Here is a 19,945-nt window from a genome sequence, read left to right on the forward strand (position 1 = left end):
TTTCCTCGAAAAAATCGTTGCAGAATTTAAAAATAATGCACCTCACAATGCCTGTGCATACACACATACATATGTATGTATGTATGTATTTATGTGCTTAGATTTTCATCTACTTCTAAAACACACACACAAACACACACGTGCTAAAAGTTTATAGCTGTCACACACGCTACTACGCACACAATGTAGATCCCTCCCCTTGCATCTGCACAAACATACATATGTATGCCACAGCACATTCGCATTGTATGTAATAGACATAAATCAGTTTTATAAAAATATAATTTAAATATTTATATTGCTTGTCGGTGCATTAACAGGATGAAATATATAGTTAGTTGTTTGATGTGTTGAAACATCCGAGTCTAATTATTCACAATACTGAATATAGGGAGCAGAAGAACCATCAAGGGAACGGGAACTGCAAAAGCTTAATAACCTAGAGCATAATTAATGATCATTTGGTTTTGGTCACATCTCATTGAGCATTTATTAAGCTTTTTTCGCTCAGTTTTAGATGATTCATTCGCGATTTTCCAGCTCAGGTATGCCCACCAAAAAGAGAACGCATTCAGTCTTTGCGGTAATTGTGATGCCTAAGAACAAAAGCTGCTTCACATTGAAAATACTGAGAAAATAAGAAAACTTATTTTAGTTTTTCAACAACCAAGAAACTAAAAGTAGTCTCAGGCAAACCATTATTACACACAAGCCCCAAAACTAGGCAAATGCTTTAGATGTGGTCGGGAATGGTTTTTGGGTAGGCTATTGAGCAGCGTTCCTTGCTACAGCAGGGTCGTGCATTACATTTAGAATTCGAATTTATCCACACAACTAGTGATAGCCCACATTTTCGCGGGGCAGAAAGGCGCACGCGATGGCTGCGAGCAGTCCAACGAATCCATAGATAGAGACGGCCTGCACTCGGGACGACTCCATCAGCACTTGGGCCACGAAGGGGGTGAGCATGGCGCCCAGCCGTGCCAGCACAGAGCATCCAGAGACACCTATGGAGCGGAGTGCAGCGGGATATATTTCCGGAGTGTAGACATAAATCGCTTGGAAAATGCCAGATATCGCGCCCCTGGCAATGAAGAGCGTAGCCGAAGTGGCAAAACGACTGCAAATAAATATTCTAAATGCGTGAGACTAACAATAAAATAGTTTAAACATTACCTCGAGACTGTCGTTAGAACTAAAGTGCACAAGACAAGCACTAAATATTGCAGGACAATCGTTTTCTTCTTGCCAAACAATTTAATCACTCTGATTGTCAGCAGTATACCAGGAAACTCCGACAGGGTAATCCAGAGTAGGTCCATGAAATCGGAAGTCATAAATGTAACGCAATCATTGGGATATTTTTCCTTGTTTCGCGCCACCAGCAGCTCTGTGGTAACCAGCACCAAGCCGTAATAACAAAAGGCCGAGGCAAGCCAGATAAACCACAACAGGAGCGTGGTCCGATACAAATTGGGACTCAGCAGCGACCTGAAGCTCTCGGGGGAGCTGGGCTCTTCATCGGCAATCAGGCGTCCGATCAGCATGTGACGTTTATTATTCTGCGCTATCTAAGCAAAGCAAATCAAATAAAATTAAATTATTTATAAGCCATTACTAGACGGCTGTGTGCTTACCTGCTCTAGCACCTTCAAGGCTTTATCGTTGCGTCCATTATTCGAGTGATAACGAGCCGATTCGCTGAGCCACTAAAAGTTTTTAATATATTTCTTTGACGTTATTGGCTAAACAATTTAAATACCGGCGAGAGCAGTGTGAATATCAAAAGCGGCGTAGCCGACAATCCCAAAAGTCCACGCCAGCCAAAGTAGGGATATACAACCAAAGCGAGGACTACCTCGAAGCACGCTCCCAACGCCCAGAAGCACTAGAATGAAAGAAAGTTATACGGGATGTAGCAGGCCCAACTATCAGCTACTTACATCCATTAGAACTACACACTTTCCCTTGTGTTTGGTTGGTAGAAACTCTGCATACAAAGTGACACTGAAAGGTATATTAAGTTGTATAAGTTGCAAATTGATCTATGCCATTACTCACGATTGTGGCACGCAGCCAATGGTGAAACCCACGAGCCCACGCAGCGTTAGCAGCCAAGCATAGCTGGGTGCAACTGAGCTTAGAATGCTGTATAAAACTAGTAACACGCCAAACAATGTGAGTGCCTGCAAATAAGTGTAGGAGTTGATTTAAGTTAAAGATCATTAAAAACTTTAGAATTTCTTACCGACTTGCGGCCATATCTGTTGCTCAGCTGTGTCCAAAAACTAGAGCTGATCATCATGCCCAAAAACACAACTGTTGTCACTGAAGCCTGCTGGAGTTTAGACACGTTCCACTCGCAGAACAATGCCGGCCCAATAATGCTCAGAATGGCCATTTCCATGGAGTCCGACATCCAGCAGAGGCCCACCAGGAGCGACAATTTCACATGGAACCAGCCAAATCCGAATGCATTAATTGCTTGCTGCACTGTATAGGTGTCTGCATAATAAAATAATCAAGTGATGGACCCAAAGCAATGTAAATTAATTCCTTACCATCTGGATTAATGGATACTGTCTTTAGCTCCAAGTTGGAGGCGTGTGCGTCTCTTTGGGCGAAGTTATCCGTCGACGGAAGCGTTGTCTCGTTCAGGTAATACATTTTTATTAAACTTACTTTAGGCAAAGCATTCCCGAATGATGAGACCAGCAACAGCAACAGGGAGGGGCTCTGTTCTGAAGCGCAAACGATCAATGCGAGCTATTAGCAAGTCTTCCAAATCCAAGAAGAAACTTAAGAACTGCACAAGGAGATTGTCCACGGAATTTATACACAAAATGCTGCATAGATTACTACAAATTCCAAATGTTTCTGCATGTACAACCTGACGATCAGCACATTGCAACTTTCTTGGGCACTTTCTTTTTTCCAAACACCAAACAGAGAGCTGAGTGAGAGAATCAGATGTAAGGTAAACAACAGGTAGCACGCACACGCACACACACACATGCATACACTACTAACATAACTCTGTTATGTTATCGATAACCCGACTGACTGAAATTCAAATAAAACAGAAAATTACCAAGAACAATGTTGGCTTTTGTTGTTAAGTCAACATTCATTCTGTGTGCCTTGGGCTCATACAACACATAGTTTTAATTTACCAATCAAATAAGGCCAGTAAATACAACGATGGATAACAATTCGTGCCAAAATTTCTCATTCGGCTCCACAAGCAGCTCGGATCTGCTGGGGCTGCCACCGCCTTGCGTTACCAAGAAGAAGAAACCTGAGAAGATTATTGTGGAGCAGGAGTCGTCGCCAAAATGCTCGCAACTGATTACATCGACTTCGACATCCTCCTCGACCACCATATCGATGGGGGCATTCGACTCCGACTGTCACTTCAACAAAGCTCTAGTCAAAGATCCGCCCGACATTGACTATGAACTGAATGTGGCCAAGGCCATAATGCAGCAGTACAGCACATTAAGTGGCGATAACTTGTGAGTATTAACTGTGACTAATAGTTAATATCTACCCCAATGTGTCTTTCACTTAGATTCGATCACTTAAGCGATATAATTAAGCGTGTCATTGATGAGCGTCCGCCGAATGTGATTGATTTCTTTGAGGAGTTCAGCCGAAATGTGCGCGAACAGAAATTTCACTTGCCGGAACGCTTTCCGCCCAATGGCATATTCGACGAAGTGCGCACCTTCAAGGTCGCCAAGCAGATTCTGCAATCCATGCAGGTACTTCTAATATAATTAATCATAAAGTTTGTCTCTCATAATTCTGCCCGCAGCTGCCCTACAACATTGAGGGGGAAGACTTGGTGGGTGCCGAGGACTTGTATGGCGAGGAAAGCAAAATCAACGATGAGGAAGAGCTGCGCATAGTCGTTGATGATTCTATGCGTCAGTTTGTGACCTTCAACGAGCGCGTGCAGCAGCTGCAGTTCTATTGGAATCAGTGCGGCTTCAGCATCAGCAACGATGACATCTTCCAGCTGGCCTGCGCCATGAACCGACTGCAGACACACTCCTCGATCATGCAGTGCCGCTTCTGGGGCTGCATCAATGGACTGAAGGCCTCCTACTACATAGTGGAGGCCACGCTGACTCGCGAGGAAATACAGTCGCGCCTGGCAATGATGCAGGACGAGATGCGCGAGAAGCAGCTGCCTATCAAGATGCGCCACGACAGACAGGAGCGACCACTGCCGCCGCATATTGGTCCAGAGCTCACGCCCGGCATCTATGGTTGGGAGGGTTATCCCATTGAAGAGCTGGAGATCATGAAGCCAAAGGCCTCAGATGTGCCCCTGGTGGAGGAAATTGAATTCTACGACATACCACCCGAGTACATTGGAGTTGGCTGCAATCGTTACTCGTATTTTGTGGTCAACTCCCTGTCCGATGATTGGATTGAGCTGCCCATAGTGACGCCCCGCCAAGTGGTCATCTCGCGACAAATCAAAAAGTTTCTCACTGGCGATCTAGAGGCGGATGTCATCTCGTATCCATGTTTTCCCGGCAAGGAGAAGCATTACCTGCGCGCCATGATCGGTCGCATTACGGCTGGCACCTACATCGCGCCCATTGGCTATTACCGACGCATGACCAAGAAGGAGAAGCTCGCATTTGAAGGTGACCTCGACGAAGGGGAGGAAGAGGAGGAGGAGGATGAAGAAGACGAGGACTTAAACGAAGGCGAAGAAGATCAGATTGAAGGTAATTTTCGTTGACTCACCATTGACACAAAATCCACATCACATTTCTTCACAGACAACGACGTTATGCTCTTGAAAAATGAAAAATATGAAGCAGAACCGCTGGGGTCTTTGGCCACTCCAGTGGCCTGGGTGCACGTCCGTTCGAATATACTGCATCAAGGTCGTGTCGTGTGGTTCAACGAGGAGAAAGCCCAAAAGGAGCGCGAGAAGGCGCTGGCACTCTATTTAAAAATGCGACTCATGGAGGAAATGGAGGAAGAGATGGAGGAGGAAGAGGACGTCGAGGATGAGGAAGAGGGCGAAGAGGAGGGTATGATTGAGGGCTTTAATCAACCGGAAATAGGGCCCAGTATTTTGTCCTCGTGCGCCAACGACATGAGTCCGGAAATAGCCACGCCTTGGCTGATACGCCAGACCAGCAAGTACACCAATCAAAAGGAACGCGTTCTCCTCATGCAATCGAACGTGTGGCCGGGTGCCCACACCTTTATATTCGAGAAAACTTGCGAATCCATATACTTGGGCTGGGGGCACAAGTACCATGCACGCAACATGCCGTTCAATCACCTGCCCATGGTGCAGGAGGAGTACACCCACGAGGCGGAAGACTTCATCGAGGCCAGTGATCCGACCGTTGAGGAGGAGGCCGCCTATCGCGAGTGGCTACTCAGCAAGCAAAAGAAACCCGCCTCAGTTGGGGAAGACATCGAAGAGTTTGATGATGAGGACGGAGACGAGTCCGATGAACCCTCTGAAGATGATTAGGCGGCGATAATTTGTTAAATTTAATGTTTCTTGTTTATTATGCATATTGAAATAAAATGTATTTTGATTAAGTAAAACAGCAAGCATGGACTGAACTGATTTAAATATCAAAATTGCAAAGTGTCGAGCGTGAGCTTGAATCGTTTATTAATTGGACATAAAATGCATATTGTACCTATAAAGAATTATATTGCATTTACCTTACAAACTTCTATATACAAAAATTACCTTTTTCTACGACGGACTTTAAAAGTAAACTTAACTGAAATCACACGATTACACGTACATCCCCCAACCATCCAACCATCCATTCTATACTTTGTCATTATTTTAGATAGCTCTCTGAACTACACTTATGTATGTACACTGCAGTTTTCGTGTGTATTAAATGTAAATATTTTCAATCGTTGGCTGTGACTTTCACCCAGGCTTATGGGCTGAATAATTAATAGCTTTCAACCAATGCCATATTTGTACAGCATTGTATTGCTTACAGTGTGGGCGTTTCCTGTTGTGGTTTGACTGTGGCATTTTCTAACGGATTCACAAGTTCCTGACCAGCGGCTTTGACTTCAGGCTGTAAGAAATTATATGATGGTAAAAACTGCAACAATTTGCTGACTAACTTTTACCTTTGGAATAATGGCTGCATCTTCGCTGTTTGTGCCTTGGATACGCTGAATGCAAAAGTTCTTCAACTGCTCAACTGCAGCAGAAAGCATTGAGTTCTTGCTGTTTAAGAGCGATATCTTGGAGGACATTGAGAAGTAGGAGTTAGCAAGTAATCGCAGGGCAAGCAGCATCCAAAATATTACCTCCTTTTCAGTTTTATCCAAGGCCTCGTCGAAGTTTGTTACTTTTTGCTTGTACTCCGGCCAGCTATTGCTTATGGTGGCAACATGTGATGTCACATTCTCCGAACGATCCATCAAATCATCTATTTTGGTCTGCGAAATGTAAAAGTTAGAGTAGAACTAACGCAGAGTGTGGCTAATAGTTACTTTGTGGAGTGATACTTCCTCTCCCAGCATGTTCGTTGTTTGGCTCAGTGTGTTGTTCACGACTTTCAAGTCGTTTGACAGCATCTTCAGGGAATTAAGTGTGGTCTGATTAAGTGCTGCAATATTGTCCGATAAATTTGTGGGCAACTCGTTGGCATGCAGCATCGGCAACTGCGACAAATTTGCCTGAAAAAGGGTTTGCCTATCTCATTAAAAAATTTTACTGTGGATAATTGTGATTGACGCACCTTTAAAGCTTCTGTCTCAGCTTGAATACTTTTTTGCACCTCGATATACTTGTTGTAATGTTCCTTTATAGCCTCAATGTCTGTGGCGACAGCTTCTATCTTCGCTCCAAAGTCTGCCACCATCTTCTCGTCCTTTCCGTGATTTCTTTGAGAAGCCACTGCTGCCTCGAGACTGGTAAAGTTCATGCGCAATCCCTCGATAGATTTTTGCAACTCGCTTATTTCGTAAATAACTGCCGTTTGATTTTTCATCAGATAGGACGATGTCTCATGCCACCGCTGCAGAGTATCCGGAAAGTTTTTGCTCATGGCAGACACTGTAAGTATAAGAGTTACATAATGGAACAATATGCGTGTTAGCTGAGACTTACCCTCCTCGATTTTCTGACGATAATCGGACATTTGCTGGCGAAGATCGAAATACAGCCAGTACAATATCGAAACAATTAAAATGCCAATGATGCCCAAGAACAGGGGCCCACACATGCGAAAGTAAGCAAATTTCCGATGGCTGCGACGAGTGGCGCCAGAAACATTCGTCTAGAAGGGGAAACCAAAAAGGTAAACAAATGTGTTCCAAGTATTCATTACCCGCATTCACAAATGAATCACGAAGGTATGCACTCGCTCCAGTCACTCGGCCGTGACGTCGATCAAGGCTGCGACTATTGTCATATTACATCGCTTATAAAGGTTATTAACAAGGTGGAGAAAACTCCTCCTCGATTTACATGTACACATACACATGCACATGTACAAACCAATTGAAATAACCTTGTACTTGACGACCCATCATTAGTTTGGCCCCTACTTACCCATGCATATTCCTCAGGGTCATCCGTGGAAACGGATAACAACTTGTCCTGGGAATGTGTCGCTCCTCCAGCAGTTCTACGGGTGTTTCTCTTGGACGAAGATGACTGCGCTATAAGGGCATCGAGCTCCCTTCGTTTTTTCATTTTCTTTCCTCCGCCAGATCGCAGGGGAACCTCAATCCGATGGACGTCCATAGTGTTGCACCAAATGTAAGCGTGTATCCAAATTGAAGCCCGCAATAGAATACTTTGTAGTCTATACGATGCTCAAACTATTACATTTTCTTAATGTAAATCTCTTTGTAGTTTTGGAACAACATGTACTTATACTGATAAAAATATTACTTCTGCGCATGATTGGATTTATGTATAATTCTTTGGCACCAGTGTGGCCGCGGAATAATCGATTAAGATTTCGAGATAACCCAAAATATACCTTTCCATTTTCTAAATATACCGCATTCTAAATCATTTTCCTCGATTTTGATATTCTATTTAATATTATTAGCTAGTTAGGACTCTCAGCCCTCAAACTACAATTTTATCCAACTGATGAATTAATGTTTCATAGGACTGGCAAGTTTTCAAGACTTATTTTTATTGGATTGTTACAAATAAAGAATGAACTTACCTTGAATTTTGTTTAAATCTAGTGATAAGACTAGCAACTAACACAAACTTATCGATATTTTTACTTATCACTTCGATGTGTGAGAAACACCATCGATGCGAAGGGTCAAGAGCCGACATCGATATTTTACATTGATTTTTCCATTGGGTGCTTTGTTATCGTCGTATTGTAGTTAAAATTAGTTAAAGCCAGTCGAAATGTTTAGTGCGCTAATGCTTATATGCTCGAAGTTTCCATTTAGTGTATTCTAACACAAGATACTCATTCGTTCGTGTATTGTATTGTTATGACATAGGTGCAGCTTACACTCATTCCAAAATGGCAAAGTACAGCTTTAAAACAATCAGTCAAAAGCATAAAACGTTTCCTACAGACGTTAACATGTATGGTATTATGAAGTGCAAATCGCAGCTGTTGGAGGAGCAGGAAAATGTGACATTAATCATCAATCGCCGGAATTCCGTTCGTCCATCAAAGAGCTGGACCTGGAGCGTACTACGCTGCAGATGGCAGAAGAAACTAGTTCTCTTGCTGATACTAATTTGTATGTGTGTTCTTATAATTTACGCCAACACGCATCTATCAGTTCGGGGAAATATACTCTCCGCATTTCTTTCGAGCCGGCTTAACAAATTATCACACACTGAGAAGCAGGAGACAAGAGACTCCAATGTTCAACAAACAACGACGTCCGTTCAGCCCATCCTCCTAAAGCCTACCCACTATTTGCTGAACTATTCCTCCACGCAGCTGGAACTGGGCGCGCAGTTCCATTCCTCTGACAATAATTATAATATATTTATAATTTACACCAGAGAAAACTACCATCTTAACTTGAAATTCGATCTGTTTGCACACAGTCTGCTGAAACACACAAGTGCCCAACTCCATCTGCATGTAATCACCGACAAGGAGAGCTCCAGCTCCGTCATGGAGATCCTTCAGAGGCAGATTCGCAGATTTCGTAGAACGGTGATATATACAATGTACGACGTAAAAGTCTGCTCCACCATCATAGAGGACATAGCTGCCAAGTTATCCCCGTTCTTTAGCTCAGCGCCCAACTCTTATTACAGCGACTCGCTCTTTTTTTTGTCCCTCGGGCTCCATAGAATCGCCGATGCAAGCTTAAATCGAGCCATTCTGCTGGATTGTGATATAGTCTTCCGTTCCGATGTTAGATTACTGTTCAATGAATTTGATCACTTTCTGCCGCACCAACTTTATGGACTGGCGCCAGAACTAACTCCCGTATATCGTCATATCCTCTACCGCTATCGCGTACGGTATCCAAAGACTAGCTTTGGAAACCCATATTATCCAATGAACCACGAGATGGGAAATCAACATAATCACAACCATGAGCAGCGCCATGGTTATCCGGGTCTTAACTCTGGAGTCGTCCTGCTGCTTTTAAATCGCATAAGAAACTCGAAATCATATCTGGAAAAACTTACAAACTCGGAAGTGCAAACGCTCGTTGCAAAGTATTCCTTCAAGGGACACTTGGGAGACCAAGATTTTTTCACTTTACTGGGATACGAGTACCCCAATTTGATATATAGACTAGATTGCGTGTGGAATAGGCAGCTATGTACTTGGTGGAAAGATCACGGCTATAGTGACATATTTGACGCATACTTCCGCTGCGAGGGCAATATCAAAATGTATCATGGCAATTGTAATACACGAATTCCAGAATAAATAAATAGTTAACAAATTGTTATAGCAAAACAAAGAAGTTGCGTTTTAATATTAGCACAGATTACTTTATAATGTCTTTGCAATGTATATAGAAAATATATAGAAATCGAATCCACCGACAAATTCGATCGATGTCGTCGTCTAACGGTTCAACCGGTACGAAATTATCCACTCTTCCATATCTGTTCACTGAACGAGCTAGCTCCTAATTTTTCTCGAGCAAAACTATAAAGGATATACGGTATATTTTAAAAAGGAAAATGTATATTTCGGTATATTTCTGGTTCAGGCGGTATATTTTAGCTCCGCGGTCACACTTAATCCTATATCTTATCTGTTTAACCTTCATTTCTTGTTCGTTTAGTTAAGTTCTTGAATTAATACATTAAGTAAATAGTTTTGTAAATAAACCGAACCATGGCGCCGAATGTAGCAGTACCAGTGGAGCGATATGAGCCCCAAACTACCGGAATCAATGCAATTCTGTTAGGACCGCCGGGATCCGGCAAGGGAACGCAGGTGGGTTCAATATTACATAATGTGAATGATGCACGTTTGTATACACATATGTAAGTGTGTATGTGTAAACGTGTACCTTGGACGCATTTATCTCTCCTTTTTTTATAAAAAAAAATGTAGCCAATGCGATTATATAAATGCATTAAACTACAAAGGTCGCACTCCAACATGTGTGCACGTGAACATAAATACATACATGCATGCATTTGTATGTACATCAACTCAGTAAAGGAAGCATTTCCGGCATACATAGAATAGAAATTCCATACTTAAGCCATATAAACAATGAGATGTCAGAGATAAACAAATGTACTCGAATGTTTGTGTACAGACATCAGTTCCCCCAACTCGGGAGCTCCCCCATGCTCTGCTGTTAAGATTACAAATAATTAATAAATCATTGCTTTATCACCTGTTTCAGGCTCCCCTTCTTAAGGAGAAGTTCTGTGTCTGCCATTTGTCAACTGGCGATATGTTGAGGGCGGAAATTTCTTCCGGCTCCAAGCTTGGCTCCGAGTTGAAAAAAGTTATGGACGAGGGAAAATTGGTATCCGACGAGCTTGTCGTGGATATGATTGATTCCAATTTGGACAAACCCGAGTGTAGAAACGGATTCCTTCTCGATGGATTCCCCAGAACTGTTGTTCAAGCTGAAAAGGTAGCGGCGATTATTGTCACTGTGCCAATGGTCGTTCTTTTAATGAGATTTTCTTTGATTATTTTAGCTCGATACCCTGCTGGACAAGAGGAAAGCTAATTTGGATGCTGTAATCGAGTTCGCCATTGACGACAGCCTGTTGGTGAGGAGAATTACTGGACGATTGATCCACCAAGCGAGTGGTAGATCTTATCACGAGGAGTTTGCTCCTCCCAAAGTCACAATGAAGGACGACGTACGTAGCAGAGATTCTGAGCTTAAAAATCACATTGCTAAAACATTTTACTTTAGGTTACTGGCGAACCCTTGATGCGACGAAGCGATGACAACGCTGACGCTTTGAAAAAGAGACTAGAATCATACCACAGGCAAACTCGTCCATTGGTTGACTACTATGGTCTGCGGGGACTGCACTACAAAGTTGATGCCGCTAGAAAATCCAGCGATGTCTTTTCAACCATTGAGTCGATATTCCAACGCCATCGTACCGCCCAGACTCAATAGTGATCTGTTCCAAAAATATATAGACATATGATCCCGAACTGCAACTGCCTCCTGACATTTTACTTTGAAACACAAAACACAACAACCAGAGCATGATTTAGGTCTAAAAATGACAAAACTACTATCAGAAAATCATTTGAAGCGGGTCTACAGTTACTCTCCTTGTACAGATTTCTAAAATGTATAACTTTTTGTTACTTTTTACATTTCAATATTTGTAACTAAAATAAAACATAAATACTTGATATATAAAGTTGCCCGTTGAATGAATTAAATCAAACGAATCTTTAATTGGGAGAGTCTGAATCAATCACTTACGATTCGAGCAGGGTTTGGGACTATCCAGGAACATGCAGTGCTCTAAAGAGCAGCATTTCTGAAGTACTTTTCCACAGTTTTATCTTGGGAAGCACAAAAAACGAAGCTTCCTTGCTGAAACGTGTCTGAAAGTCGTTAATTTGTTGATGTTTACACTTTGTGCGATGACTGTGTCCACAAGGCACTTTAAGTATGAAGTGGTTCATTCGTTTTAAAGTCATTTAGTACAAATACGACGATTTGATAGTTCGGAGAATAGCTGCTTCGTATGTCACCTGCTTAATATTAAAATCAAATTAAGCTTTAACTATACCCCATACACATTATATAAAGTTATAACGACGATTGACTAATCACCGGGTTGACTTTTTAGCAATAGCGATTTGTGCTTCAAAGTCTAAAGTATCAACAATCCCAAGCGTCAGTCTCTGGTCTCGGGTCTGAGGTTTGTACATATGTACGTAAAGCCTTACTACACGCTTACAAATCGAAGTCTGTCTGGTTGTATGTATATAGTACACTTGAAGTTCAATCGTTGCCTAGGCCAGGTATAAAAGCAAAACTTCATAGACACATTTGTCAGTTAGTAAAAGCTGCTGCATTGCTACGCATCTACCTGTAGTCTCGTCGTTACCTAGTCGCTCTCCACTGTAAGATTTGCCAATATGTATTTACATTTAGTGCTGCTGATTGCATATCTAATTTATTCAAAGCCAAATCGAACCTGTTTATTGAGTCGCGTTTGGCAGTGATAAAGCCTCAGTAGGGCACTCAAATGTGACTCGAATCGGGCATTCATAAGTGGAGCTTAATGTAGTCCCATTCGAGATGTATAATCAGATTTATAATGATTTCCATGGGCGCTGTCCATCGAGCCTTCAGTCAGAGACTGGGTTAGACTTCAAACTGGTTTGCCACCAAAAACAGACCGACCTACACTAAGTCTCTTTTTGTGCTGTAGAGTGTGACTAAAAGTGCCGATCAATGACTACCTATTAATACTATTACGAAAGTACCACACTCCACTTAACACTTCATTGTGTGTACTTTTTTTTGCAGCTCAACTTTCAAAATGAAATTCCTACTCACGCTGTTGCTGCTCGGAGTGGTGCTGGTTGCCGCCGAGGATAAGTACACCACCAAATATGATAACCTGGATGTGGATGAGATTTTGAAATCGGAACGACTCTTCAACAACTATTTCAAGTGCCTGGTTGACACTGGCAAGTGCACACCCGAGGGCCGGGAGCTGAAGAGGTCCCTGCCGGACGCCTTGAAGACGGAGTGCAGCAAGTGCAGCGAAAAGCAGAGGTCCAACACTGACAAAGTGCTTCGCTTCATCATCGACAACAAGCCGGAGGAGTGGAAGCAGCTGCAAGCCAAGTACGATCCCGAGGAAATTTACATCAAGCGCTACCGTGCACAGGCCACCGACGCTGGCATCAAGATCTAAACAGAATCTTGATCTACATACATGCATTATTCTATTGCCAAAAAATTTATAATTGTTGTTAACTGTTATTATATGTCTATCTTCTCTTCTAAATTGTACATAATTCGATCGTACGCTCAATAAAGAGATTTATTTTGTAACAAAATGCATTTAGCTATGGTTCTCGAAGGTGTTCCAGGTATCAATTATTACCGCCACACGTGGTAATCATTTGTAAGCGCAGCAGCAGCTTATGACAAATCAACGGATGATAAAACGCAGCACGTAAATATGTATACTGTGTGGACTATAATAGACCACTTAGAAAGTGTTCTATTAAAGGCAAAGACAGCAATTATCGATATGAGAATATACAAATGATACTTCCCGTGTGGACATTATTATAGCTTATTATAGCTTTCGAAGCTACGACTATTCCGGCATTGTATTGCGTGTGTGTCTAGGGCCAGGCAGCGAAACGAATCCGATCGTTTGTCCGTCAAGTCAACCGTGAAAGGAAGAAACAGCATGGAGGGACAGCCTTCAAAGAACAACACAATGTAATAACAACTGCTCTTTGTATGTCATGGAAATTGGCAATCCATAAGCTAATATACGCAATAGCTCGAGTTTTTCATTAATGTTTAATTATCTTATAAATGTAAAAAGCTTAATATAATTGTGAGAACATAGCTTGTAGCGAATTTACGTTAATGTCTCTCCTTGAGCTACACAGGCTTCCAAGTAGTCTATGCGCCGCTCTAGGATCGTTAGCTTTTCATTGAGTACTGCCAATCGAGAGCGACAGGACATATCTGCAAAGACAAGCAACAATTAGAGAACAATCAAAACAAATATCATATCAAAATGGAGAAGGATATTTCATAGAATTTATAGCAGAAACTTTCCGAACAGCCGAACAGAAGAGTTTATTGTGACAGAAACAGAATTCGCATGTACTGCCCGAATGTTAAGTAGGTTAAGCAACTATATATGCACATGATGTACGCACATCACAACTACCGGATAATAATTACACTGCCAGTGGCACCTGATTTTGGAAAGACAGCGTGTATAATACGCAAACTACGCTAAAATTCGCACGTTATTATGTAGATATGGAGTTTATTTACTACTCATAACAAGTGTAAATACACTCACTGACAATGACACTATTTACGACCGCCAATAATCAAAAATTGTACATACAAATCTATGCAAGTTGTATGTATGTATGTATGAATATGTCGGCAGATGCGATCACACATAGAAACACACACATGCATGTAGTGCTATGTACTTGGCTATGTTTTCTTACCAAATGAGTTTAAAAAGTCCGTAATGCGTTTAATACTGGCTGTTATGACCTCAATGTATTCCCTATTCGCCCAGTCCTGATGTATTTGCTTTTGAATCGCCTCTCTGTGAGCACCACTCATTTTGATTTATTAAAATGTTTATTTTCTTTTATTCCAATGTGGGTGTAATTGTGCGAGTGTGACCAGAAAGAATAGTAAGGCGTAGCAATAGTATTAAATACCAGAAATTTCCGACCTCCAATATGCTGTTTTTATAATTTATATCGATTCATCGCAAGACTAAATATAATTAACATTAAGAACTAAATATTTACTTTATGGGTGTAGTTTGTTAGTACATTATCTATAATGCACTTTGCACTAAAATTCCATATAATGTCCATTCAAAATATTTAGATAAACACTGTTTCACTTTATTAGTGATACCGATTGTTATTTCTCATTCCCATTTGTTCCAATTAATTTGTTTGAACGTTGTGTTGGCACATATACTTACACAAACACACATTTCGGGCCAAGTTTTCATTTAGTAAACAAAAATGGATTTTATTGACGATTTCATAGAGGAATATAAAGTCAATCCGTGCCTATGGAAGGCCGATTCCGTGGACTTTAGAAACAGGAGCAAGCGGCAGGAGGCTTACATGAAGCTAATAGAAGTGGCCACCAAGCATGGGGAGATGTACAATGTGGAAAGAACAAAGCAAAAGATAAACAACCTGCGGTGCGCATTTCGTCATCAATTAAGAAAATGTAATGAAATTAAGAAGAAAGGCGAGAAATTTGAGCCCTACTGTCCCAAACGGCGATATTTCGAGTCGCTCATGTTCCTGAAGGACGAAGAAATTCCTGATAAAAAGGCAAAGCGTCACGATAACCACCCCCCGCTGCAGCAGCAATACTCCGAGAGTGCTGTAACTCTAATCCCGGCGGAGAACTGTGAAGAACTCTCCGATGCGGAGAGTCTCACAAAGCCACACAAGGCGGATAATCAAAAGTTGTCACCCAAAAACTGTCCAACCGAATATTTATTCGAGGACGCATCTGCTGCTTGCGCTCCTGACCCCATTATCAGTATTCAAACAGTCAACGCCAACAACAACAACAACAATAATCATGGTTCAGGAGCCACCATCAAGGAGGTGGAAATCGTCATGACCGCGGCCGACAGCAGAGTTATTTCCGAACGAAGAAAATCTCTACCCGATATACCGAAACAAATAGGAGGTGACTCCGAGCAGGTCAGGCCAGTGGTGGCCGCCAGCCAACTTAAACAGAACCAGAACCAGAACAAAATCAACCGAAAGCGCTCGTCTTCGCTATCCTCGCAGCAATCCGAAGATAATGAAGCAGTTCCCGCTGCCAAGTTCCGAGCGGATATCTCTACAATCGATTTTGAGCGATTGTTTTCGCTGGCACTGAAGAGTGCCGACCACCAGCTCGATGACCACTTCTCGAGTTTCGGGAAAATCATTGCCCACAAGCTGCGTTCCATGGATGCCACCCAAGCTATATATGCGGAGAAAATAATCGCCGATGTTCTCTATCAGGGGCAGTTGAAAATGCTTTCCACATTGAGCACACACCAGTTCTCGGGCGTAGATAATGCAACAGTTTATGTTGATAGTCACAGTAAATAATTAATTGTCTGTAAATTCAAATACATATGTAGATTTTATATAATAATAAGATATAATATACATTCATGTGTACAAAAGTCGTATGACTTTACATTCTGTATGGTGCCCCTGGCCTGAATTCGTTTGTGTGCATGGTGGCAGTCTGCTAATAATTTTAGGATGTGGCGAAGCTGCTCCAAGAGCCAAATATAAGGACGTTCAGATTTCACATTTCCATGGATAGATGTTTGCCACGAGAGTCAAAGTATGTACAGAAGTAATGTGACAACGATACTACGATTTTATTTTCGAATTCAAGGGTATATATAGACTCTTGCTATGGCTGCTGTTGGGGCGCACATTTTCTGCACTTCCTGGTTATAACTTCTGGCAATACAGCTGCAAATAATTGAATCCAAATATTGTAAAAGAATTCATAGGTCATTAGGTATAAGGTCAGCTGAGTTGTGCTACTCCTTGGAACACGCAACTGTATGCCTGTCTGTGGGCCAGAAACTGTGTATCCTATTTGTTCGTGCATGCGCAAAGGATGCTGGACCTGGAATGCCATTAAATCTCTCACACCATGCCATGCAGTTAAGGATAGGAATATAATCTCAAATGTGGAGATGACAATAGTAATTATCGCTGTAAAAAAAGAGCACACATGCCAGATGAGTGATTTTGGTGCCATACGATTCCTGAGTATCTAAATAATTTGTGTCCTCAAAATACAAAAAGAATTAATAGAAAACTTTGAGAGAACTTTTACTTTTTACTTTTACTGCCCTATGGCAGATCTTGCTGTGGATCTTGGGACCTGTTCTAGGGTTCTTAGCAGAAGCTAAGCATACTTGTTCAAACTATTTTGATATGACTGCAGTTGGTTAGACGGGAAAAAAAGCTAGGTAACAATCTGAGAACATCAAATTCGGCTTGGCCGCAAGTGGGAGCCACCGGCCTTAGAGTATAGGCAAAAAATAAATGTACTTATAATATTTTGAGCGTTGTGCTTAAAAGTTCTGCTTTACTACAAAAAAACACAAATTACTTTGGAAAGGCAGTCAAGACAGAAGTAGTAGTTGTAGTAGATAGTAGATAGAGTAGTTCCTACGCTACAATTATATAATAGAGTGTGTGATTAAGACAGCTTAAATGTAATTATATATATATATTTAGATGTATGTATATGTTTTGTATGTGTATGTGTTTGTATGTATGTCTTATATACATTTCCTAAAACTTGAAAGCTTTATTTAAATATTTTTTACATGCAAGTATGAAAATACATTTGACAATATAGCGAAATATGTTTTATTAACTTCTATTGCGATACAATGGGGCTCTTTTTATCTATGTCAGATATATTCGCGTTGTTCTGCGGCGCAGCACCGTTGCCAGGGCTGGCTGGAATATTTCCCGCTCGGTCAATACTCCATGGATTCGAGCCGGAGATGGGCGAGTCCGCGTGACCGAATCCGGTGTGATTATCGTGCTCCACGGCATTGGTGCCGTCATATTGCGTGTTCTCCAGCCGCGTTATCAACCGCTCATCCTCCTCACCGAACTCTCCGCCCATCAGGGTGGGCTCCCCCACAACCATCACATCCTGCGAGGAGAGGGAAAAGCTGGGACCAGACGGTGATCGCTTCTGATTTGTTACGGGCGGAGTGTTTGCGTTATTGGCACCGCCGCCTGAATTGGAGCCTTTCCGCTTGCGACGTTTATTTGGTGGCCTTTGGGGATCCTTTTTTCCCGGCGGTGCCACCATGCGCTGCCATTTTTGAAATAAAGTCGTCTTCAGGCAATCCCGTGGACTCAGAGCATAGGCCTTGTGTCGCGACATAAGCTCCTGCATCGGCTCGAGGATAACACATAATCGTAGATAATTTAGCGTGGAGTTGGTTATGCCAGCTCTTGTAATGTTCTTAGTGATTTGATCTAGAAGCATCGGATCGGGGGGAAGCGAGGTGCCAATCACGGATCTTGGAATGAGTTCCCTGTGTCCCTTGATGGTCATATGCCAAGACTTGATGCGCATATAATCGTCATACATGAACTCCAAGATGAGCCTGGCATCGGCGCACACTTTCGTGAAGAACGGCTTGCCATGCTGAGTGATTACCGTGCACTGATCACAGTCCAGGGTGATAGACGTGTTGTGGAACGACTCCTTGGCGTGCTTCAGCTGAAAGTACAGGTCGGACACACCGCCTTCGTATATGCTTCGAAAGAAGCGCGGGATGAGCGTGCGGCCAATCGTATACCTCTTTGGTCCGTCCTCCAGGCAAAACAGGATAGTCAATCGGGCATCATCCTCGAAGAACTCCGTTGTGAAGGAGTCCCACCAGCAGTTGTCGCTCTCCTCGTTCCGCTGCTGAAGGCGCTTGTTCAGCTCGAATACTCGGTGCTCGGTGTGACTGAAGTACGAGTTGTGCCTCCTAAAGCCTTGATCGATTCGTTCCATTTGCTGGGGACCGCCCATCATGGGATGATTTCCTCCGTGCCCAAAGGGAGATGCTGGCGGCATTGGATTGAATTGACCGCCCACTCCGAAGACCGTGGGCGACGAAAAGTGGCCGGCCTGCCCGCTGTTGAAGGGTGTGCCCGAGCTGGCTGGTCGGCTGAACTGGCCCAGGCCAGAGGATGGCGATCCAAAGGGTCCGCCCACAGGACCATTGAAGTTTCCAGCTGTCGACGACTGTGGATAGTTCCCAGGAATGTTCTGCGAACCGACTGGACCCGGTGTGGATGAACCCGAGGGTGCAGGTGAAGAGGTATATTGAGGTGTATTCGATCCAGGTTGATTAGTGTTCTGAAACACTAACGACTGATTTCCAGCGGGTGAGGATTGTCCAGCAGGTGGATACGGATTGCCACCTGAGTTGTACGGCAATCCTCCTTGCGAGAAGCCACTCTGGTTGCTGCCATCCGGATTGAGAGCGGACGAGTTCGACGTGGGCAACATTGATCCGCCCTCAGAAACTCCTTTCCAGCTACCGTCGTCAATATTTGATTGCGAAGACATCGTATTCCCAGAATTTAAACCTCTACGATTCATGCCTACTGTAATTATTAAAGGACATGCGGTTCGGCCTGAAATTTACAAACGTATTTTAGATACAACTGAGTTAATCCATAAAAATCATCGTGTTTATAGCGTTTTGTGTATTTATACGAGCATGTACGTATGTGTGCACTTGTCCTAATGCCCAAATGCATTTACAAAATATGTGTATATACATGTAAGCACTCTGTTTTTCGGCCATTCATTTTGGGAAAATTAAACTTGCTGATGCTCCGCAATCGTTTTTTGATTTAATTTGATTGGGGATGCTCCGTATATTTACCTTTGCAAAAGGCATACAATATTTTAATTCTTAAGCCACAAACACATATAAATGTATCTACATTTCAAGAAAACTGATTGGCCCCTGCCGATAGTTTCGTCATCGCTTTCTGAGCGACCCTGTCTGTGCGAAATACAAACTATGCATGTGAAAACATGGCTACCTTGTCAAAGGAATGGCTGAAAAGAAACATAGTCATTTTTCTTCTTTGTCATTGTCACTTTGTCGCAATGCGAGCACTGGATAATAACAAAAATATATATATATTTTAAACCATTATAAATGCATCTGCTAGCTAGATAGTACAAAAAGATA

At 42.4% G+C, this 19,945-nt stretch overlaps 9 protein-coding genes across 9 annotated transcripts; 5 read left to right on the forward strand and 4 right to left on the reverse strand.

Annotated features, from left to right (window-relative positions):
• Positions 1 to 307: 307 nt before the first annotated feature.
• Positions 308 to 2,980, reverse strand: LOC117578559 (synaptic vesicle 2-related protein). Its single transcript, XM_034264132.1, has 8 exons — positions 2,562 to 2,980; positions 2,249 to 2,505; positions 2,062 to 2,186; positions 1,944 to 2,007; positions 1,763 to 1,888; positions 1,638 to 1,709; positions 1,177 to 1,571; positions 308 to 1,120 (listed from the first exon to the last, which is right to left on the reverse strand). Exons 1-8 carry the CDS (start codon positions 2,665 to 2,667, stop codon positions 835 to 837), a joined length of 1,431 nt encoding a protein of 476 aa, XP_034120023.1. The 5' UTR covers positions 2,668 to 2,980; the 3' UTR covers positions 308 to 834.
• Positions 2,981 to 3,146: 166 nt separating this feature from the next.
• On the forward strand, positions 3,147 to 5,527 carry LOC117578558 (radial spoke head protein 4 homolog A). Its single transcript, XM_034264131.1, has 4 exons — positions 3,147 to 3,515; positions 3,572 to 3,764; positions 3,818 to 4,745; positions 4,800 to 5,527. Exons 1-4 carry the CDS (start codon positions 3,202 to 3,204, stop codon positions 5,510 to 5,512), a joined length of 2,148 nt encoding a protein of 715 aa, XP_034120022.1. The 5' UTR covers positions 3,147 to 3,201; the 3' UTR covers positions 5,513 to 5,527.
• Positions 5,528 to 5,642: 115 nt separating this feature from the next.
• On the reverse strand, positions 5,643 to 7,957 carry LOC117578561. Its single transcript, XM_034264134.1, has 8 exons — positions 7,577 to 7,957; positions 7,133 to 7,301; positions 6,762 to 7,078; positions 6,514 to 6,699; positions 6,328 to 6,459; positions 6,145 to 6,261; positions 6,007 to 6,089; positions 5,643 to 5,949 (listed from the first exon to the last, which is right to left on the reverse strand). Exons 1-8 carry the CDS (start codon positions 7,769 to 7,771, stop codon positions 5,943 to 5,945), a joined length of 1,206 nt encoding a protein of 401 aa, XP_034120025.1. The 5' UTR covers positions 7,772 to 7,957; the 3' UTR covers positions 5,643 to 5,942.
• Positions 7,958 to 8,345: 388 nt separating this feature from the next.
• On the forward strand, positions 8,346 to 9,945 carry LOC117578560 (xyloside xylosyltransferase 1). The gene has a single exon (XM_034264133.1). The coding sequence runs from the start codon at positions 8,526 to 8,528 to the stop codon at positions 9,909 to 9,911; it is 1,386 nt and encodes a 461-aa protein (XP_034120024.1). The 5' UTR covers positions 8,346 to 8,525; the 3' UTR covers positions 9,912 to 9,945.
• Positions 9,946 to 10,240: 295 nt separating this feature from the next.
• On the forward strand, positions 10,241 to 11,829 carry LOC117578562 (adenylate kinase). Its single transcript, XM_034264135.1, has 4 exons — positions 10,241 to 10,430; positions 10,852 to 11,088; positions 11,156 to 11,323; positions 11,380 to 11,829. The coding sequence occupies exons 1-4, from the start codon at positions 10,329 to 10,331 to the stop codon at positions 11,590 to 11,592; spliced, it is 720 nt and encodes a 239-aa protein (XP_034120026.1). The 5' UTR covers positions 10,241 to 10,328; the 3' UTR covers positions 11,593 to 11,829.
• A 609-nt stretch (positions 11,830 to 12,438) lies between these two features.
• LOC117578563 (ejaculatory bulb-specific protein 3) lies at positions 12,439 to 13,503 on the forward strand. Its single transcript, XM_034264136.1, has 2 exons — positions 12,439 to 12,560; positions 12,970 to 13,503. Exon 2 carries the CDS (start codon positions 12,983 to 12,985, stop codon positions 13,361 to 13,363), a length of 381 nt encoding a protein of 126 aa, XP_034120027.1. The 5' UTR covers positions 12,439 to 12,560; positions 12,970 to 12,982; the 3' UTR covers positions 13,364 to 13,503.
• A 460-nt stretch (positions 13,504 to 13,963) lies between these two features.
• Positions 13,964 to 14,853, reverse strand: LOC117578564 (probable protein BRICK1-B). Its single transcript, XM_034264137.1, has 2 exons — positions 14,661 to 14,853; positions 13,964 to 14,157 (listed from the first exon to the last, which is right to left on the reverse strand). Exons 1-2 carry the CDS (start codon positions 14,779 to 14,781, stop codon positions 14,048 to 14,050), a joined length of 231 nt encoding a protein of 76 aa, XP_034120028.1. The 5' UTR covers positions 14,782 to 14,853; the 3' UTR covers positions 13,964 to 14,047.
• A 277-nt stretch (positions 14,854 to 15,130) lies between these two features.
• LOC117584540 lies at positions 15,131 to 16,346 on the forward strand. Its single transcript, XM_034273495.1, has one exon. It carries the CDS (start codon positions 15,201 to 15,203, stop codon positions 16,299 to 16,301), a length of 1,101 nt encoding a protein of 366 aa, XP_034129386.1. The 5' UTR covers positions 15,131 to 15,200; the 3' UTR covers positions 16,302 to 16,346.
• A 1,131-nt stretch (positions 16,347 to 17,477) lies between these two features.
• Positions 17,478 to 19,752, reverse strand: LOC117584530 (LIM domain-binding protein 2). The gene is made up of 2 exons (XM_034273483.1): positions 19,631 to 19,752; positions 17,478 to 19,376 (listed from the first exon to the last, which is right to left on the reverse strand). The coding sequence occupies exon 2, from the start codon at positions 19,339 to 19,341 to the stop codon at positions 17,605 to 17,607; it is 1,737 nt and encodes a 578-aa protein (XP_034129374.1). The 5' UTR covers positions 19,342 to 19,376; positions 19,631 to 19,752; the 3' UTR covers positions 17,478 to 17,604.
• Between the last annotated feature and the right edge of the window lie 193 nt (positions 19,753 to 19,945).

Source organism: Drosophila guanche, unplaced genomic scaffold, assembly GCF_900245975.1.
Source record: "Drosophila guanche unplaced genomic scaffold, DGUA_6, whole genome shotgun sequence".
Classification (NCBI taxonomy): Eukaryota; Metazoa; Arthropoda; class Insecta; order Diptera; family Drosophilidae; genus Drosophila; species Drosophila guanche.

Coding starts and splice junctions, on each gene's coding strand:
- LOC117578559 (XM_034264132.1), bottom strand. CDS start 2,667: ATGTATTACCTGAACGAGACAACGCTTCCGTCGACGGATAACTTCGCC. Junction 2,008..2,061: donor ATTGGCTGCGTGCCACAATC/GTGAGTAATGGC, acceptor TATACCTTTCAG/TGTCACTTTGTATGCAGAGT. Junction 1,889..1,943: donor AGTGTGTAGTTCTAATGGAT/GTAAGTAGCTGA, acceptor CTTTCATTCTAG/TGCTTCTGGGCGTTGGGAGC.
- LOC117578558 (XM_034264131.1), top strand. CDS start 3,202: ATGGATAACAATTCGTGCCAAAATTTCTCATTCGGCTCCACAAGCAGC. Junction 3,516..3,571: donor ACATTAAGTGGCGATAACTT/GTGAGTATTAAC, acceptor TCTTTCACTTAG/ATTCGATCACTTAAGCGATA. Junction 4,746..4,799: donor CGAAGAAGATCAGATTGAAG/GTAATTTTCGTT, acceptor ATTTCTTCACAG/ACAACGACGTTATGCTCTTG.
- LOC117578561 (XM_034264134.1), bottom strand. CDS start 7,771: ATGGACGTCCATCGGATTGAGGTTCCCCTGCGATCTGGCGGAGGAAAG. Junction 7,302..7,576: donor ACCCTGAGGAATATGCATGG/GTAAGTAGGGGC, acceptor TTCCCCTTCTAG/ACGAATGTTTCTGGCGCCAC. Junction 6,090..6,144: donor ATGCAGCCATTATTCCAAAG/GTAAAAGTTAGT, acceptor AATTTCTTACAG/CCTGAAGTCAAAGCCGCTGG.
- LOC117578560 (XM_034264133.1), top strand. CDS start 8,526: ATGGCAAAGTACAGCTTTAAAACAATCAGTCAAAAGCATAAAACGTTT.
- LOC117578562 (XM_034264135.1), top strand. CDS start 10,329: ATGGCGCCGAATGTAGCAGTACCAGTGGAGCGATATGAGCCCCAAACT. Junction 11,089..11,155: donor CTGTTGTTCAAGCTGAAAAG/GTAGCGGCGATT, acceptor TGATTATTTTAG/CTCGATACCCTGCTGGACAA. Junction 11,324..11,379: donor AAGTCACAATGAAGGACGAC/GTACGTAGCAGA, acceptor ATTTTACTTTAG/GTTACTGGCGAACCCTTGAT.
- LOC117578563 (XM_034264136.1), top strand. CDS start 12,983: ATGAAATTCCTACTCACGCTGTTGCTGCTCGGAGTGGTGCTGGTTGCC.
- LOC117578564 (XM_034264137.1), bottom strand. CDS start 14,781: ATGAGTGGTGCTCACAGAGAGGCGATTCAAAAGCAAATACATCAGGAC. Junction 14,158..14,660: donor GGACTTTTTAAACTCATTTG/GTAAGAAAACAT, acceptor TTGTCTTTGCAG/ATATGTCCTGTCGCTCTCGA.
- LOC117584540 (XM_034273495.1), top strand. CDS start 15,201: ATGGATTTTATTGACGATTTCATAGAGGAATATAAAGTCAATCCGTGC.
- LOC117584530 (XM_034273483.1), bottom strand. CDS start 19,341: ATGAATCGTAGAGGTTTAAATTCTGGGAATACGATGTCTTCGCAATCA.